The 19,744-nt window shown below is 33.6% G+C and overlaps 2 protein-coding genes across 2 annotated transcripts; both read left to right on the forward strand.

The window, feature by feature from the left end:
- Positions 1-3,608, forward strand: LOC120343114 (protein rolling stone-like). The gene is made up of 3 exons (XM_039412227.2): positions 1-177; positions 953-1,190; positions 2,011-3,608. Exons 1-3 carry the CDS (start codon positions 85-87, stop codon positions 2,568-2,570), a joined length of 891 nt encoding a protein of 296 aa, XP_039268161.2. The 5' UTR covers positions 1-84; the 3' UTR covers positions 2,571-3,608.
- An 8,229-nt stretch (positions 3,609-11,837) lies between these two features.
- On the forward strand, positions 11,838-18,625 carry LOC120343341 (growth hormone secretagogue receptor type 1-like). The gene is made up of 7 exons (XM_039412480.2): positions 11,838-11,998; positions 13,147-13,275; positions 15,765-15,894; positions 16,202-16,330; positions 16,459-16,607; positions 17,026-17,261; positions 17,488-18,625. Exons 1-7 carry the CDS (start codon positions 11,934-11,936, stop codon positions 17,739-17,741), a joined length of 1,092 nt encoding a protein of 363 aa, XP_039268414.2. The 5' UTR covers positions 11,838-11,933; the 3' UTR covers positions 17,742-18,625.
- Positions 18,626-19,744: the final 1,119 nt, after the last annotated feature.

The raw sequence follows: 19,744 nt of genomic DNA on the forward strand, positions 1-19,744 counted from the left end.
TTTAGCAGTAACATAATTGACTTTTATATCATCAGTAATCGTTGTCCAATGTCTGTATGAAATAGAATTGGTATTTTGGATATTATGGGGAAAAATATTTGCTCACAGCAGTTTACTTTCAAGAACTTTGGTTTTCGATGTAAAGAAGATGAGAAAAATCTATTTTTCAGATCACAGGTAAGATATAGTTTATAACGATTGATGAAAGTACAATTTCTGCTTCATGTCTAACTCGGTGACAGTAACTATAGTACGAATAAAAACGATAATTTTAGTATACCCGTGATTGAGGAATTTTTAGTCCCTTTACCGATGCTATGTGTGACGCCGATATTTATAATAATAATATCAATTTGCTGAAGTTTTGTGTTAACAACATTAACCAGTAGTGAATTTAATCGACTAAATTGTAATATTATAAATAGGATTTGTAAAACTATATAATAAAAGATATTAGTGTATTATACATTGCCCAACTCAGTCGAAATCTTAACCCCCCCTTGTATAGTATAGACCAGGGGTGGGCAAGATTTTTAGAGCAGGGGCCAATTTTGCTCATCTAGACTGGCGGGCCATGTAAGTGTGACGTAAGGGTAACATTTTATGAACAATATTTACAGTGTTACAAAAGCAAGAGTGGAAAACAATAAGCTTTGTGCCAAAACTAAATTTAATCGCAATTCTAACAAATTCCTTGAGTTATTTTTTAGCTAAAACATCAAAATTAGTTTCCATTTCGGTTATGGCGAGATCAGGCGGGCTAGATTTAATTACCCCACGGGCCGTAGTTTGCCCGTGTCAGGTACAGACTATCAAATGTCTAAAATGTTCAGTATATTTTATACTTTTTGTATTTTCATTGCCCGGAGTTTTTTTTCCAATGCCTCGTATTGGGATAACGACGCCGCGTCTGTTTTTCTATACTATCTAAATATGAATTATTTTTTTGCAGTGGGGAAGCGACCGCACACTATTCTTTTTGTATCGTCTCTTCATGACTTTATACTCTTTCGGATGGCTACTTGCATATATGATTGTTCGAGGTATTTACAATATTGGTGCTCTGCAGAGAAGTTATCAATACCTAACACAATGGTCGAACGTTATGGCTACGATATACTTCGCACTCGCATGTGGACTGTCAATTGTTGGCCTCGTCAAAAACAAGAGATCAAACCGAACTGAATCTGGTAAGAGTATCATTCTATATTGGTTTAGATTACTTAATAATTCATAGTAAATGAAATATATGGATACGTAATTTTACTGCAACTATGATAGGTTCCAACAGAAACAATAGATTGGAGCGTATTTGACAGCCAGGTATTGTGAATGAAAAGCAATATATATAAATGGTGACCGTACATTTGAACCCATGTACATTTGAACCCATGCGTATATCCACGGGTTCAATCTATCTGCGGGTGCTAAAACCCATGGGTTAGGGTTAGTATGGGTTTAACTATCCGTGAAACAAAAAAAATTCCATAGGTGCAATAGCATACAGGTGAAATTGTCATGGGTTCAAATGTACGTGGGTTCAAATGTAATGGAACCTATATAAATATACTGAAAATGATGATATTCAAATTTATTTTGCGCTAAAGATTTGGTTTCTGCGAGACTAACTACTTATCCTTCTTCTATGCTTTTGTGCCGGCGGATCCGTATGCATATAATGCAAGGATGCTGTAGCAAGAGTAAAGATAACTAAACTAAGTAATTCAAGAGTCAATTCAATTCAATTCAACAGAAATATATTTGTGTTAGTGTGCAGCAAGACTCTTGAATCACTTCAAATTTATTGATCCAATATCAATTACTTCATTTATTCGAGTGCGTAATAATTTTTTCTTTCGTCAAAAAACTAACAAAGGTCCTAAAAGTATTGAATTTACTATTGATTTGATTTTGCCACTTCCAACAAAAGCAATTATGTTGTATTATAAATAAGCGTGAAAATACTATGCCTGTTTATATATAACGTTATTACTTCTGTCCTATATTTAGGAGCTATCAAGTTTTTACGGACCTTAACCTGGATGATTTGGACAATGTCGTCTCTCATGATACTCATAGTTGTTATTACATATTGGGCTCTATTGTGGAAAAATGAATCACCGGAAAATCGGAGGGATCCATTCAATTTTCACCGGCATCTGGTTGTTGCCATAATGATCGTAATCGATGTGTTCGTCGCTGGATTTCCTATTCGTCTGCTTCATTTTGTTTACGGCATTGTCATTGCTTGTCTGTACTCGGTAATGACTGTGATAGTACATGCCGCGGGAGTAAACTCAGCTATATATGGATTTCTAAATTGGGCAGAGAATCCTGGTTTAACGGCAGGGATAGCAGTAGCGTTTTCAGTTCTTGGACCTATATTACTTCATTGTATTATTTTTGGCCTTTACTGCTTACGTTTACAAATTTACAAATGCACATGTCCTCCCGACGAAAGAGTTAAACAAAATGTCCGCGCGATAGCATACTCACATTCAGATGAACACAACGGCGCCGTCGATAATCCTGCTTTTGACCGCGACAGATTTCAGGAAAAAATTGTTTGAAACATTTGTGTTGTTTTCTACTGCCACCTGTTGTTATGAATACACACATTGACGCATAACGCACACTGAGTATATGCAAATGAGACAGGACTTAAAACTTCAATGTTAATTTATATCCTTCAAGTTTCGTTTGATCTGCATTGTAAGGAAAAAATAACCCTTTCGTGCTCAAACTATGAAATAATCGTTTGTTTAGATTTGAAAAACACAAAACAGATTTCATTAAAAAAATACGCAACTTTTAGGGTACTTTTATAGATACCTCTGGTGCAAAGTTGCCTCTCAACACCCGCATTCACAATATGTTATATTCGAAAACAGGGAGTTGAACCTATGAGTGGATGGCGGCACAGTTTTCACAATAGTTTAGATACTGTTACGCGCATGTCACTAACATATTCCACCATATATATTATAAATTTTTTACTTTATATAGCATTTTTAAATTAATTTTGTAAATACAATGAATAGGTCAAATATAGGATTGTGCTGCAATTAATATTTTATAAAAATGCCAAAAAAGGTTGTTTTAAGTTTCGGGCGAAAATCGGTCTAATTCACAAGTGAAAGAAACAACATCAGTGTAGTATCAAAAACCAGTCTAAGACAGATACATAAACCCTGCCGGAGGTGCTTTAAGACTATTTTTATGATTAGAATATTTTTGATTTTGAATCATTTTTAGCATGAACGTTAGCACTTGCCAATCGCCTCCAAATTTCATTATATTTATATTTCTTAAAAGATAATTTCATCAGGTTAGCTTCTGAAATATACAACTTCAATAACAAGAAGTCAGGGAGAGGTTAATTGCTTACTCATATCATGAAAATGAACGTGTTTCGTCTACTAATGAAAAACAATCGTTTGTTCACAGGGGTTTTCCATACCATAAAATACCCGCGACCAAGTATATTATATGTCTCATTCTACTACGTCTACAACTTCGTCTTAAAAAGCTAACCTAAACACAGATTTACACAAGAGATTAGTGTGGGATATAAACAATTAGTCGTACAAACCAAACCAGTACTGTTAGGTCAGGGGACTAACTGGAGAACCAATAGCTAATATAGAAGATTTTTCATAGATTGTTTTCAAACTGAACGTTCACATGTTGTGTTCTAATAAAATGACTTGGCAATCATATTTTAAACGAATTATTGGCAGCAATTTTGTTTTTATACCCAGCAGATGGATTTCCTGAATATCCTTGTCTGATTATTACACGTTCCAAGTAGCCGTGCTTACGCCAACCTGAAATTTCTTAAAAAAATAACTTGTGGCCTAACGCAGTAAGCACGTTCGCCGATGCCCCGGTTATCTTGCGTTGCTATTTTGCGTCTCTTCGTCGTATGGTAGTTCACCATTAGGTTTCGTAATCGGAGTCTGGATTTAGCTCGTTTCTAATATTTTGTCTTTGGAGCCAGAATCACTCTTTTGGTGAACCTAACTGGAGTAGGTAAAGTTCGACTTATGTTAAATAGGGATTGCCTATACGCCAAAGTTTTTAGAGCAAATATTTGGGTCTGCGGAAGTCAGATTTGGAAATGTTTTGGATCCGAATATGAGGTTCACTCGACTTCGTATCGCCGTTACACGATTACGAATTCATCAATCAACTACATCCGGACATTGAAGACAATGTTACGTTTTGGTAAGTATTACCATGTGCGGTGCAGAAATGAATGAATGGCATAATATAGGTAAGGGTTGGTTGTGCAGAAATGGAAATAACAATTCTAGTTTGTTACAATGATATCACCATGAATATTATCAAATATTTACAACATTCATTGATCATTTGATCATTCACGCAGCGAGGGCTCGTTTACTAACATGAATCAATTTTCCACCAAATTAGTTTCCAATCTCAAACAATTGGAGACAACAAAATATCCAAAATCAGTCACTTATAATAAAACTCGGTTATTTGTAATTATGCTAAATAACCCAATACTTTTGAAAATTTCAAGTTGGTCGTTCTTTAGATTGAACACACTCGATATAAGATTGTGTAGTAAATTTCAATAACTGGAATCACAATTGAAACTATATAAAATTTTTCAAATCCACCTTCAACTTTAATGAATTATTCATACACATTTTGTTTTGAATACATTTTGTAAGTTGTAAACATACACGAGGGATATATTACAATTCATCAGAAGTTGAAAATTACACTCTGAATAGAACTTCATGTGTCGGATTTTTTTAAATCTGACTAGACTATGATATTGCATTAGTATAGCAGATTAGTATAACTTCTAACTATTTTGCGTAAACGTTTTACGTTACGTTATTTTAAATTAATTTTCAGGCAAAAAATGAGCCGACGTACTTTTTACGCAATGTCCAGAAAAATTGGCCTACGTTACGTGCGCGTTTATAATGCGTACTTTGAGCACAAATTTGAGTTCAAAGAAATATAAGTTTAATTGCGTCGCCGTCAATCGAAATAAATCTTTGAAATAAAGACGTTTACTCGTGAAGACATTGTAGTAGCGCGAACGTTGGTGTGGAGATTCGGGGAAAAGTGTGTTTTCTTATTTTTCAAGAAAACAAATAATCCGGTTCTGGCAATAGGTATAGCCGTCCATGCCTGGGGCTAATGATATTGTTTTGTTGAAATCTTGAACACTGGTTTTTGCGTACAACGATAATCTTTGTCGCCGTCGTCTGTTATACGGGAAATGAAATGGCATTTGCCATTGCTAGTTTCAGGATAAAGGTGGCCGAGAGCGTACTGTTATTTCTGTTCAACAAGTGCTGATATTTCAATTCCTACGATCATCTAACCCATCGCATATATACCCATATAAGTATCACATATATATATATCATTTAAATGAAAAATATAGTATTCAAAAATAGTCTCTCTCAAATGCTTTTACGTATTTGCATGTAGAGTCATTCAAAAATTTCAAAACAAAGCGTACTGCTTAAAGTAACATGTATGTTTCACTTTTGCAGTAACTGTATTGCATATCCGCAATCGCGTCGAAATTGTTTTATGAGTATCACTATGAAATATGCAAATCTGGATACCGAAAAGAATTACTTTTCCATCATTTTCTAACATTAAAGTTAAATTTAGTTTTTGAGTTTAGATCAAACGGTAGAATACAAAACGAGAAAAAGAGAGATTCACGAACAAATGCTAAGGTAGCCTACCATTAGTGCGGTTTTTGTTATTGCTATTTAAGGATTAAATTTCGTGACGTAACAAGTCCGAGGGATAATTATCAGAATCACATACTATACAGTCAGAATGACGCGGCTAAGAATGAAAACTGTTGGCCAGTTATATTTCAAGCGTATTCTTGAAGATTTTGTGATTGAGGAATTCCAACCATTAGTTTAAATAAAGATATCAGCTCAGCACAGACACAAATGAAAAATCTGGGAATAGATAATAATAATATGAGGTTATGTGAACTGATTTTCATTCACATTTTAGAAAGAAAGAAATTTTTGTAAAAATATTGTTGAAATCCTGCATAAGGTAAAATCAACAAAAAAAAATAGTTGTGAGCGGAACACTGCAATGTTTCTGCACATTAAAATGGCTTTCAGTTGATGTATATTGTATATTATTGAGTGAATTAATTCGGAATATTATTATTATTTCGGAATTTTTAAACGTACATCCCCTATATTCATGCCACGACGCGTGTTGCCTTAGCATTGTTACGCGCTTGATTTTAACGTTAGTGCAGAAGATTACAAATATAGATTGCAGATTTTGTGTTGCGTCACAATGAAAGTGTATTCCTAAATAAAGTAAACGAAGCTAGCAACAATGTGACGCTATAGTAACAAAAGGAGACTCTAAGACGTTGTGAGGCGCGAGAAGAGGTCATGACCCAATGGTTTCTATGAAGGCGCGCCAGCAGGGGCGTATCCAGGGGGAAAGGGTTGCGAGTTGCGAAAAATCCGAACCAAATCTATTTATGATCTGGCAGTCGATGGCGTATTTTATGTCCGCAGATTGCTATAGTATTTTAGAGCAGTAATGCTTTATTTTACCGTGAGTTGACGCAAAGGCGAGTTATGCTAAACACACTCAAATTAATACCCTAAGACATTTCAAATGTTGGCATCGGACATGGTTTGTATAGTTAACGCAACAGAAAAATCGTTATCCACTGAAAAAAATTGCTGTTTTAACGAGTGGCGTAATCGGGATCGTTTTAGAAGTTGTTACACGAGGATTTTCGAATCCGATCCCCCCCCCCCCTTTTAAATCCTGATTACGCCCCTGCGTGCTAGTAGTTTGCAAGCATTGCCACAAAGGCGCCTATTTATACAATTTTTTTCTACATTGCCGAATATTTCAATATGCAAAATTGGATTTTTCGTGAAGTGGATCATATCGTGAAATGCGTCGCTATACGTCGAAACTTTTGAGTTGACACGAGCAATAACGTCAATTGCTTCATGTCAAAATATGAGTAATACTGTAAGATTCATGCCAGTGAATTCATGTCAGTGACGGATTTTCACTAAACACTATTTATTTAACGTCGACCCAGTCTCAGCTATGAATTAGAAATAACGTATTTGTATGTATTTTGTAAATCCAGATCCATGGATTTTAATTGATGTTAATTTAGATACTTTTTTAATGCGGTGCAGATAAAGTATCTACAAAATATATTTGATTGCAGATAAGTTTTTATTTGAGCATCATGAAATCATAAATAACGATTTAAAGTATTTTAAACTATGGCTTGTTCAGATAACCACGCCGCAGAGGGTATGAAATGCAGGTCCCATTCATTTGAAACATTCACCATTTCCTGCCATACGCTGTCGATGCAATAAATTTGCCACAAATTAAGTCTATAAAGTCTTTACACGACAGGTACACATTTTCAATTTGACTAGTAAATTCTGGGTGACTAAACATGATGCCACAACTAATAATTAGGTTGTGTATTTGTAGTTTATAAAACGCAAAATTTTATTAGATGCTAGGGTGCGTCTATTTTTATTCGCAGGAAGTCAAATATGTAAATGCGCGTGTGCGTATATGAAAATATGACGCTTATCGCACGGCGTCATGTGCGGAAGTGAACCAGCGCAAACTTACCGATATCTATAATAGGCAGCTGAAGTACTTTCCAAATTTATACGTAATTCACAATGGTGACGATTTACTCACAAGAATATAATAACAGCGAGGAAAAATGAGACCAATTAGTTAAGGTAGAGGTAGGAAAGAAATTGCCGTAGCCTGGAAACAAATTTGAGGAGAAAATCCAAAGTCGAGTAAATGACAGATAAAGTTGTAATCCGTGGCTTTGTAATCTATATATATGTTTTATTTCCAACTTATAATCCTGAAGAAAAATGAAATTGTATTAAAAATAACGAAACTGACAATGAGTGCAATTATAAATGCATAAAATCCAGTTTCTGACGTATAAGGTACTACTTGCTTCATTCAAATTAAAATAAAAAAAGATAGATTGATTTTAAAATCAATCACTTGAAAAATGTTTTATTGGATTTGGACGCTAAAATGCAATTTAGAAAGGTTGATTTTGTCTGATTGATATCGTCTTGTGGTTCCTATTTGGCATAGTTACATATCTTACATTTTCAAACTGAAGATAAATGAAACGTTTTATCCAATAATCTGTAACGTAAAATTGATTTGTACGAAACAAATCGAATGAACTTCTGTCATTATGTCGTGTAAATTAAAGCATACTTTGAGACAATGCCAAACTCTTAGTACACGGCCTTCACTTTGTTCCGCATGTTCGTTCGCATTTATGTTTTATACAAAGACTTGCCCTTGCGTGTCTTTGGTAAAAAAAATTGACAATCATCAGATACTTACATCATTCGTGTTCAAAATAATGTATCGCTTTGTAAAAATTGTAGGTCTTCCTCGCATGGACCGTGGGAAGTTTGTTTTCAAGTAATGGCCTAAATACCGAACTGTTATTTGACAGAGTACAGACAAGAGAGTTACGACCTCTGGTGCATTATGCACCACAAATAGACTTAAGTAAAAATATGACAGGTCACAAATAAACAACCCCGTCATTCTAATATAAAATCTTCATGGCATATAACATCGATGAAATATGCATGCAATATCACATTATGGCTATTGTTTTTAATTCATTAAGGGAAGGAAGTCATCATAACATAACTATGTCACTATTTGCTATATGACTATCTGTATTGTATAGAATCTAGGTTACACTATGTACGATGAAAGTTGTGTTTTATTGTTTGCTCGTAAAAACGTATGTAATTCTCCATCAAACAATTATATTTTACGTTTTTTTGTGAAAGTCACTTTTTATACATTACACACAAATATTAGACATGGCTTTGTCAAATTTACGTACCATTTTAAAGTCGATAATTTTAACGATACATAGAAAACATGATTGAAGTACAAGTACTGATTAAATTGCGACATATTGTTGTTACAATATTTTACAGCGTTAATCCCCGACTGCATAATACTGTTATAGATTGTAATATTGTAATTACTTTAATCAAATTGCGATAATGTTTCAAATAGGAATGATTATTTGTGTATAGATATCAAACTCACATATACACATGCATAATAAATAAAACATGGTGGTCTCTTTGTATTCTGAAAGATTATTTTTCGTGTAATATTATCGGTCCGTCACTCTCATACGCTGTTTGATGATTGGAAAGACAGGTGTGCTTTAATTGATGTGATTATCATAATGTTATTATGCATATAACAAGCTTCGATGTATACATACTACAGAAAATTCAGTATAATAGTATTTGCTTTTATCAGTATTTCAATCGATAATTTTCATCGCTTTTGGTAGTATTTCTATGAAGCTTTTCTCCTTAAAAAGGTTGATATTTTTCGAAGTTAACTAGGCAAATTCAATGAAAATTTATATACACGATTGCCTCATTGTTGGTTGTATATCATATATATGATTGTCAATTGCATTTCTGTAGGAGTGATATTCAGAAAGAAAGGCTTCATTGAGTCATTAATTGAAAAAAAAAATTACTTTTTTCGTATTATCTTTAATTTCAATCAAATGGATAATTTTCGTATATTAGCGCTACCCAAATTTTTGGTTATTTCTTTGATGCGCCCTTAGTTGGAAGAGCTTGGAAATGCTATGTAATATGCTATAGTAATTTAATAGACACAGAATTGAAATGTTGTATGGAGAACATTTTAAATGCATTTGGTTTAATCATCTAAAAAATTAAATACGTTTCCATGTTTTCTGTTGCTATGTTATCCACTGTTTCAGACCATGTCCCGTGCTTGAAAGAAGCAAATAATAGTTTTTTTTTCTGAAATTCAATTTACTTTCAAATGCCACAAAATTTACTTTATATTTTATTCCCAATTGTAAATAATAAATAAAGTATTTAATATTTTAAAACAATCGCTTTATAAAAGATAATAGATTTGTAATCAGTACGCAGTACTTAATATTTAATATGAGAAACAACACTGAACCGTTGTTGATAAATATATGTAAACCTGCATATTTGTTTTTAGTATTTAGCAATTATCGCATATTACAGCGATGTGCAGAATTTACAAAGCACGACAAGACAAGTTAATTGCTGTAATACACATTAAAGGCGAGCCATTGTTATATTTTATGAAGAGCTTTGCACATTCGTTTCAAACATAGATATATATATAGAAGCGAGAAAATTCACCCAAGAATAAAGTTACGACATGGGTCACATTGGCATTGAACAGATGAGATCTTTCCAGGCATAGAGATTGAAAATCTTTCAGGTTGAGAGTTGATGCATGATCAAAAAGTTAAGTGGGAAATTCTTAAACAACCGAATTGAATACTTTCAACCAATGAAACATGACACATGCGTTACTTCTTATGGAGTGACACGGGGAAGACAAATGTGTATTAAAAACAATGATCGATAATAATCTCTTTGACAGTAATCTATAAGTACCCATTAATTTTGTAAATCATTCATATTAAGCAGCACAAACAACGTACGTTATTTTCAATTCGTTTTAAGCGCTTTAAAATTAACTAAAGGTCCCGGTTTGCTATAAAAGATATAAACACAACACAATATCATTGTTGAAGAGTGTGTTGTGGCGCATGTATACGGTTGAATTGTTGGAAAGTCATTCACTCATTTGAGTGTGTCGGTTTTTCGCTTAGCTTAGAAGTTCACCTGATTTGGTAATCTAGCAATGAAATATTACTCACTGTTCTTTCAAATTAGTAAATAGCATTTTGAAATGGTTAGTTTCTAGCTCCTAATTAATGCGGAGCAATTGCAAAATAATATTAACTTTGGACTAAAATCGCGGTATATTACTAGATGACAAGTTGAAAAAGCGCAATGCATATTTCGAATACTCCCAATAAATGCTTGATATTTACCCAAAACCAAGAGGGGGACGAGAAAATATAACTGAATTCAGCAAGTAGTTGCCCAGTGATGTTAAAAAGGATCATTAGTTTAAACATACTTCATTCTCTAATTTGATGGCTATGTGCTCTGATTTTAACGATTTGTTTATTAGCCAATTTCATTAAATTAAATCATCAAAGCCGTGCTGGGATGTGAGCAGATCGGCATAGATTTTAAAGTCCGGATTTATGCACATAATTAGTGTGTTTTGTACTCTCAGATTCGTGCAAAACCTTAATAAATTAATTAGGCCCATTTCAATGATTTAAATGTAGGATGATGATTTAATGCCTAGGTAATTATCTCATGCTATTGTCTTATATTCGTGAGACAATTTGTTATTTCAAGTGTACGTCTGTACCATCTGGAATATTATATTAAAAATACTCCCGATTCATTAACCGGAACCTCACGAACGAGCTTTGGTCGTATAAACCATATAGTTATATAGAATATTGTCAGGTATATTTGATTGTTTTTGGAAACATCTATACTCGGTCCCTAGCATGTTAATTCCTTATGTCACGAATATTGAATATACTAATTTTAGCAGTTTGCGTCCTCGTAGCGTTCGAGAGCTAATTTTCTTTCAAAATTGAAGTTTACAAAAATATTAAGCACGCGATATGCCTTTGTTGTAATGCTAAAATTCAAAATTCGCTAAAAAACAGTTGTATCATTCTAGTGAATGTCTAAGCCAGACTAAATTGAGTTGAGCTTTTTTGCCGCGACGAAATCAAATCTAATAGCAAGGCTATAGCAATGTTACAAATCTGCAATTTTGCTAAGATTTTTTTTAAATAATATACACAGCCATTATCATTTCTATGATAATTTTTATTTAGTCTGAATAGTTTTTAGCTATACTATAAGCTTGAATTTGAAACTATTGTTTCTTCACCAATTAGTAAGTTGGAAACAATGTGGATGAATTCAACGGAGGGAACAACGTCTGCATTTGGGCCGGTTGATTTCACCACAGTAGCGTGAGTATCCATCTTTTCCGTAAAAAAACTTTTCACAAATTTCTTAATATTTCGCAAAATTGTATTGTTTCGTGAGTATAGAATATGAACCAGTAATATACAAACTGTACAAATTGAAGTGCAATTCACAATTTATTGATAATTTTAGAACTTCCAAGTTTTATGGTAATTGGGTCCTAACTCGTTACAAAAGTTTGACTGATTCAAAATGCTCCGCGAATGACCTTACATGGCATATTTTGCTGTCCATTGGAGGAAAATATGCAATATGTATTAGGTTTCTGTTTTAATCAAAAATAATAAAATATTCTAAAAAACACAACGCAGTATAAGACGTACGCAAGTCATTTCGGTGCCAATTATTCCGGTAGTTTAAAAATGGTTGTTTCAACACTGACCTTTACGCGAACCTATTAATTGAAAATAATTGAAGCATTCAAAATCCTCCTACCTATTATAAAAGTAAAGACTTAATTAGTGGAAACTTTCAGCCACATAAATGTGGACATTTTTGAACAAAACAGATATTTTGGGTTTGGATCTGTGTAAGATTAACTTTAATTATTCGACTTCGAAATTTGTCGTATAAGATCTTATTATTATCTACGATTCTACGTATTACATAAACGGCATTGCATGAAGGCAATTCAGATCAGCGACGTTTCCGGTATTATATTTCAAGCAATTTTGAAATGTTAGACTCGACATTGCACACATAAAAATAGCTTTATTGTGTAGACATCTGCTCTGCGAAAACGATGAAAAAATATGTTCTATGCCTCATTCAATTAGCTGTAACTTTAGAATAAATAGTTCCTCAGAAAACCGAATGCAGCACACAAGGAAAAGTTGTGCGGCCCGCGGAGAAGTGTCAATTTGAATTGTGTGCGACTCGCGGAACGAGTTTTTAATTTAATTATTTTAATCTGGTACGTGGGCCCAATACGTTACAATGCCATATGAGCTAACTTGTGCGAAGCGAACGCGGCATATCATAAGATCAACACCCAAAATTTTTGTGCTCGCAACTACTTTAAAGCCTATGTTAAATAAAGGTGCGGTCCGCGGGTTCTCCCAGTTATTTGAATGTGGCCCTCCTGTATTGAAGGTCGCACACCCGTTCTATAACACATTTATTCATTATCCAGATCCTATCAAAGGCCTTTCACTGATGGCGTCACGATATTTTCAGGAGTTGTCATTTTCCTATTCATGATCATTGGAATTCTACTAAACAGCTTGACTATCACTGTGATTGAAACCACGGCTAGTCTGAGGTAAGTTATTTGTTATAAGAGATTTTTTAGCAGCAACTGTACGGAAAACATATCTTGACTATACGTATGTATACATTTATATAGAAATATTCAAGCTCCTTCGTGACAAGTACCCCATCTGCCATCCGTATATAAAAAAAATTTAATTAAAAAATGGTTACTAAACGACAAATACATATGAATATAATACTGTTATAACAGATTATAAAATAATATATTTTATATTTAAAAGAATGAGTTGGTATGAAAAAAACCTGGATTTCTCAATATTTCCAGATAACTTAATTATTACTTCTTTGAAATATTTACAAACCAGCATACAAAATACTTTTGAGTCATTAAAAGTTTGTATGTAAATCGCGTATCGCAAAGTATCCATTGTTTCAAGTTAATAACAAACAATCAACAGATACGGTACTGGGAATATATAGTAATATTATTCAATATTGAAATGGAGGAAGTTATCCTATATGAATTGATAATGAACAAATAACGCGGAAGAAGAATACGATCAATAGTTTTACAGGTATCTATAGCCACAGTCTAGAGCAGTGGTTCTTGGTCTTTTTAAGCCGCGTCTCCCTTTGGAAAATCCTACAAACTTTCAAGAAAGCAGTTCATTTGCTAACAGGTATTAATTACCCATGTAGACGTTTTCCCGACCCTTGGACCCATGAAAAATTCACGCTATACCTTGCTATTGCACTGAGAGCTGCCCACGCCCACAAAGCCCCCCCCCCCCCCATTTTAAGAACCACTGGTCTATAGTTTGAATCCGTTTCTATTGAATCAAGATCTTTGGTGTAGACCAGGCCTGCTCAACCTTTTTCATCTCGCGGGCCACTTTCACATAAGGAAATTCGTTGCGGGCCGCAAACGTTTGTACCAAACTTTAATACCAACCAAGTCCTGATTTCGTTAGAATTTATATAATACATAAAAGGCAAGATTATTAACATAAAATAAATCACGTTGATAATTATTTACTGCATGGTTACTCATTAGTGCTGGCGAAATATTCGAATATGAAGTCGAATATTAAAATAGCAGTTTAATATTCGAATATGTATATGGTAACACAAGGCGTGGACATGACACTCGCGGGCCGCTGAATTCTCAAAATCAATCATTACACAACGCACTTGTGAATTTATGGCGACCACACGATAATCTGCACAGAGGTACTAATAAACAAAGACGTAAAAATTGAGTCTTATATTTGAGTCATGGTGTTTAATTATTTATTTATTTTCAGTGGCTATGATATAGTCTCAATGAGCGTAATGTGCGCCAATGTCGCGGGAACATCAAGTTTTAGTGGGCCGTTTCGTGAAATTTGAAACATCAATACAAGTATTGAATGAAAAAAAAACATTACAATAACTTTTGGACGAACATACCGTATATACTCATTTGAATATGTAGAATTGTCATTAAGTCAATTTTAACAGAATTATTGACGGATACGCAGTGACGATATTTCCGGCATTTTATTTAACGCAAACATAACATAGACAAAAATACAAACATAAAAGAAAAACGAGTCCCGGAGCCAGCAGCAAAGATTATTGTTGACTATTTATTTTACGTTGGCGATGAAGACGATCAAAGCCTATACGAAAAAAGCAATCAGAATGAAACTAGTTCGAAAATTCAGGTTCCAAATTCATTCCTATTATTGCGCTCAGCGTTTGTCGCCTATGATCGCACAACATCTCTCGAGATCGTCGAACAGAACGCACAGTTCTGCGAAAAAAAACGAACGTCGATGTCCACCAGGGCGCAAGACTTGATACATAATACGTAAATAATAAGAATCGGCATCCGGATGTAGATAGATGGCGGGAATATTCACACCAAAACCACGAAACATACCTAAGCCTATTTATAACATAGTAAAAAATTGAAAAGCCTGCTTACAAAATTTATTGGGCGGGCCGCAAAAAACAGCCAGGCGGGCCACAGTATGGACACCCTTGGTGTAGACAAAACTATAATTAGTGACTTTGAAGTTGAAGAGAGTGATTTTAATATTACCAAATTTGCCAACATGGTTGCCACCTGGCCATCAAATATTGCTTTCCTGTTTTGAAACAGTCGTCTGACATAATAAAATGGCTAAAACGCGACATGAAAATATGAAACCAATTCTTGTCATATACTCAAAGACACCGACCAGACAATCCAAAAATAGCTCACGTGATATGTTCCGTCGGGAAAGCACAGAGAGTAAAGCAAAAAGCCCATTTATTATTCAAGTCACGACTAAAATATAGTGATTTAATATAAACATTATCAGCAATAAGTTTTATCGAAATTTATCACGATGAGATAGGTATGTCGGTTGACCTGCAAAAGACATATATCGATATATGTAAAATTTAAAGTAATTGTATCCAACGTGATATATTTTTATAAGTAGGATAATAAATGATTTTACTACTTTCTGCATAAAACAAATATTCTCAGAACTCTATTTATAAATCTAGGAATATCTTCATGTACTTTATCGTCTCTCTCTGTTCGTCTGACTTAATGTCAGCGCTAATCAGTCCTCTCTTCTGGTACCGAAGAACCTTGGGTTTTGACGTTTGGATGCCCCCAAACTTTTTCTGCAAGGTGAGTATCCTACAAAGTAGAAAACATAATTTTTCACTGTTCTGTAACTTTTACGTAACTTTATATTCATATATTTAATGACCCTATTCAAAATAAATTTCCTACTTTGCTCAATATTATACGTTTTCTTGTAGACTGGATTATATATTGTGGGATTTATATTAAATCTATGACCGAATCATAAATGACTTTCCTATTTAATCCATGTTTGCAAACAACTATATGTTCAAGATTGACTTGATATCAATTTACTCAAAAGCTAGTAATATTTTGTCTTTGATCAAAAGATTCATTTTTATGTGAACAGCTATTTTGGGCCATGGATTTAATGACATCGTTCTCTACTTCAATGCACATCCTCAACTTTGCTGTACTCCGCTATATTTCTGTTCAACATCCTGGTATCTTTAAAAATATCTCTAAGAGATCTGGAAAGGTAATTTTTTGCTCTTATTGCTTTTTTTATTGGAAATTAATTTTGGCATTGGAGAGTTTATACGTTGTGAGATTTGCAATAATATTTAACAAGAAAATATTTCATTATTGAATGACTGTTTTATTTAGATTTGGATTGCAATCACATGGTTTATTGCTTTCATGTGTGGTTTTGTACCGTTATGGATTTTTACTGGTGCGATTCCCGGACAGATAAGGGATAGAAACAGTGGAGAACCAAATGCAAAATGGCCGGCGTGTACTTTATTACTTGAAACGTAAGTTAAAGGTTTGATAGTCCTGTTTATGGCTGTCCTGTGTTGTACAGTGAAAAACAGCGACTCTCTCCTGCACAGAATATTGCGTAGGTATTATAATTCCGAACCAGTGTGGTAATATGTAATAGTCGCATTTTTTCTATCAGCAAAAGCTGAACAGCACAATTGCTGTTCTCAAATAATTTAAAAAAATTTACTTGCAATAAAATCTGTATTCCTCAAATTTATATGATGAAAAGTTAGTATCAGTGAAATTGTAACTTCCATTATATATATACAAGATGTACTTCCCAGATTACCAAGTTCATAAACTTACTTAATTAAATTTGACTCCCAAACGCTCAATATATATCATTTCATTTGTCATTCTAGCCTTTTGACCCATACATGATGATATTGATTTTTTTACTGCTCACAGACTGCCCCAGTACAAAACATTCTCGATTACTGCATATTCAATATTTCTCCTTCTGCCAATGTTGGTTGTCATCGTTGTTTCTGTACTCATCGGTAAATCAGTGCATAACCATACAAAGGCGTCAGTGATTACGAACGATGAAGCATCAAAGAAGAGGATACAAAAGGAAAAACAAGCTGTGTTACAGCTCATACTCATCGTTGTTTCGTTCCTCTTCGGCTACGTACCATTTGTTAGTGAGTAGTGTTTCATTGTGGATTAATTCCGTTTTATTTCCGATTCTGTGTAGTCTGACTGATATTTCATATTTTCCTCGGAGTTGTATAGGCATAATACAAACCAAGAAACTGCTCCATTTTTAAACCAAATGTTTGACCTAATGCCAATAAATTTGGTCAAAGGGATACCATTTAATCAGCGATTGATCAGTCAATAAATTGATAGTTTTTATTATATTTTCAGCATACGAAATCTGGTCTCTCTTCCCAACGGATCCAGTTGCTGACTACTGGTTTGGCTTGATTCAGTATTTCTGTCTGAGATTTTCAGAATGTATGAATCCCGTGTTCTACAACATCAGTTCCACAAAGATGAGGCGGCATACTTTCAAGTTTCTAAGAAAGATATTCAAATGCTGCCCTGTCTGGAATAAACAACCAGACGGAGTATCAACAGTGACAACCACAATGGATGCAAACACCCAAATGGGTGTCTAGAATCATGCAATATTGAATCAGCTCAAAATCAAAGCAAACGTGGAGAGGTTGTTTGTGTATAGGATGTCTCATAGAGACACAGAGAAACGTGTCGGTGATTCCTTGTCAATGTCCACATATATTCTTTATTGTATTTACTGAAGGCGTTGGTAAATGTTGATAAAATGTATTATTATATAATGTATTCTGTAAACCTACATTAGCTGAACATCCTTTACAATACTTTTATCTTGACTTATATGATTTCACGAATTTAATATCACCCTTTGTACCAAAAGCAGTATATATATATACTGTTGTGGGAAAATCTTTGTGGCCAACTAATTTGAAACACAAGGGCCTGCGTGTATGTTGAATTCAATAATATGTACCGCGTTGAAACAAATATAAAAATGTAAACAAATAAAGAGTAAAAAATATTAATTTATATACTATACGTCATTGAAAATGATGAACCGCCAGTGAAAGCACTATGCAATTTCAAAATTGGATTTTTCAATGAAAACATTGTCATAGAAACAATTTACCTCTCATCACACCAGTTTAATATATTGTAATATTTACATTTTATCATATTACAACTCTTCTATTTTTTATTAAAATTTTTAAGCATGAATCATTCTCTAATAAGGTTAGATTTTAAAACAAACTTTGCACTCGACTAATGTCAGTCGTTTGGTTTCAAATTTATATCTTTTCCAATTTCTTTTATGTCCTAATCACTTTTTATTCAATATTGTACTAGTTTTTCTCAATCGTATTTTCATCTCAGTCTTCTCTGAGTTTATTCCTTTGTTGTCATTTTACTATGTTTGATATCTTTGTTCAGTCCAGAAGTTTGGTTTTGTAAGTGAGTCTGCCATAAAATAAATTGAATGATCTTACTTTATGTTATCTTTATTTCATCGTGTTATTGAAACAAACCATCGAAAGCTATGAATATGGGTTAAATATAAGCAGGAATTATGAAAACGTATTACAAGATTCTCCCATTAAAATTTTAGTAGGGTAAGAATCAGTATAAAAAGAGTTATATATATAAACATTTTTAAAGAACTAATAGGAATATTATGTATTATTACAAGCAAGGTGTTTCACACACGAGGTCTATATTGGTCAGGTTGAAAGATCAAAACGCTGTTACGACAACAAATTTCGATGGCTCAAACTTAGCGATACTTTGTAGGGAATGAAGAATTTCACAACGTTGTGACCTAATTTATGATATCCCTTGGTTGGAAAAATGATAATATTATTTACAGCCAGGCAGTTGCTATGAGCAACAGCATAACATTACAAATCTTTTAAATTTGAGCTACCTGTGTTTTCGTCATAGTGTCTTTAATTCCACCCTCCATCCATTGTTTCATGATTTCCATGACAACAGCAAACGTGACGATTGAACCAACGACAAAATATGCTGAAGCTGTGAACAGTCAGAACATTTTATTTATGAACTTGAAGCTGAACTTTTTTTTTTAATATGGCCTATTTTGGAATAATTTCCACTGCGGTTAGAGAATTATTGAATAATTTGTTGCTGAATTACAACAAATATGTTGCAATATTTGTTATAGGATTCTTGACCAGAAAAAACGATAGATATGACGATATACATTTATAAATCCGGTTGATTAATAAAAAGAATACCTTTCTCCTCACTTTCATCATTTTTACGCTCCGGCATGGCCCATGAACATAAAAGGATGACTACAGTCAGAAAACTTATCAGAGCATTTATCATTTTCCTTTCTTATTTAGATGTGCCAGATTTTTACAAGTGAATTTAGGCTAGAAATAACTATTAACCTAAGCACTGATAATAAAATGTCACCCTTTTATAAGTTGACACACTATAGCATTTTCATCTACTTTTGAAAATACGGAATGATCCTGCACTGATGCGTAATTCAGTAGTTCAATTAACAGAATTCTTTGATAAACTGTGCTTTAAAATATCAATTTGAATGAAATGTTAAAATGTTCGCCATCGGACACGAAAT

Source organism: Styela clava, chromosome 3 (genome assembly GCF_964204865.1).
Source record: "Styela clava chromosome 3, kaStyClav1.hap1.2, whole genome shotgun sequence".
Lineage (NCBI taxonomy): Eukaryota > Metazoa > Chordata > Ascidiacea > Stolidobranchia > Styelidae > Styela > Styela clava.

Coding starts and splice junctions, on each gene's coding strand:
- LOC120343114 (XM_039412227.2), top strand. CDS start 85: ATGGGGAAAAATATTTGCTCACAGCAGTTTACTTTCAAGAACTTTGGT. Junction 178..952: donor ATCTATTTTTCAGATCACAG/GTAAGATATAGT, acceptor ATTTTTTTGCAG/TGGGGAAGCGACCGCACACT. Junction 1,191..2,010: donor ATCAAACCGAACTGAATCTG/GTAAGAGTATCA, acceptor TCCTATATTTAG/GAGCTATCAAGTTTTTACGG.
- LOC120343341 (XM_039412480.2), top strand. CDS start 11,934: ATGTGGATGAATTCAACGGAGGGAACAACGTCTGCATTTGGGCCGGTT. Junction 11,999..13,146: donor GTTGATTTCACCACAGTAGC/GTGAGTATCCAT, acceptor TTCATTATCCAG/ATCCTATCAAAGGCCTTTCA. Junction 15,895..16,201: donor CCCCAAACTTTTTCTGCAAG/GTGAGTATCCTA, acceptor TTATGTGAACAG/CTATTTTGGGCCATGGATTT.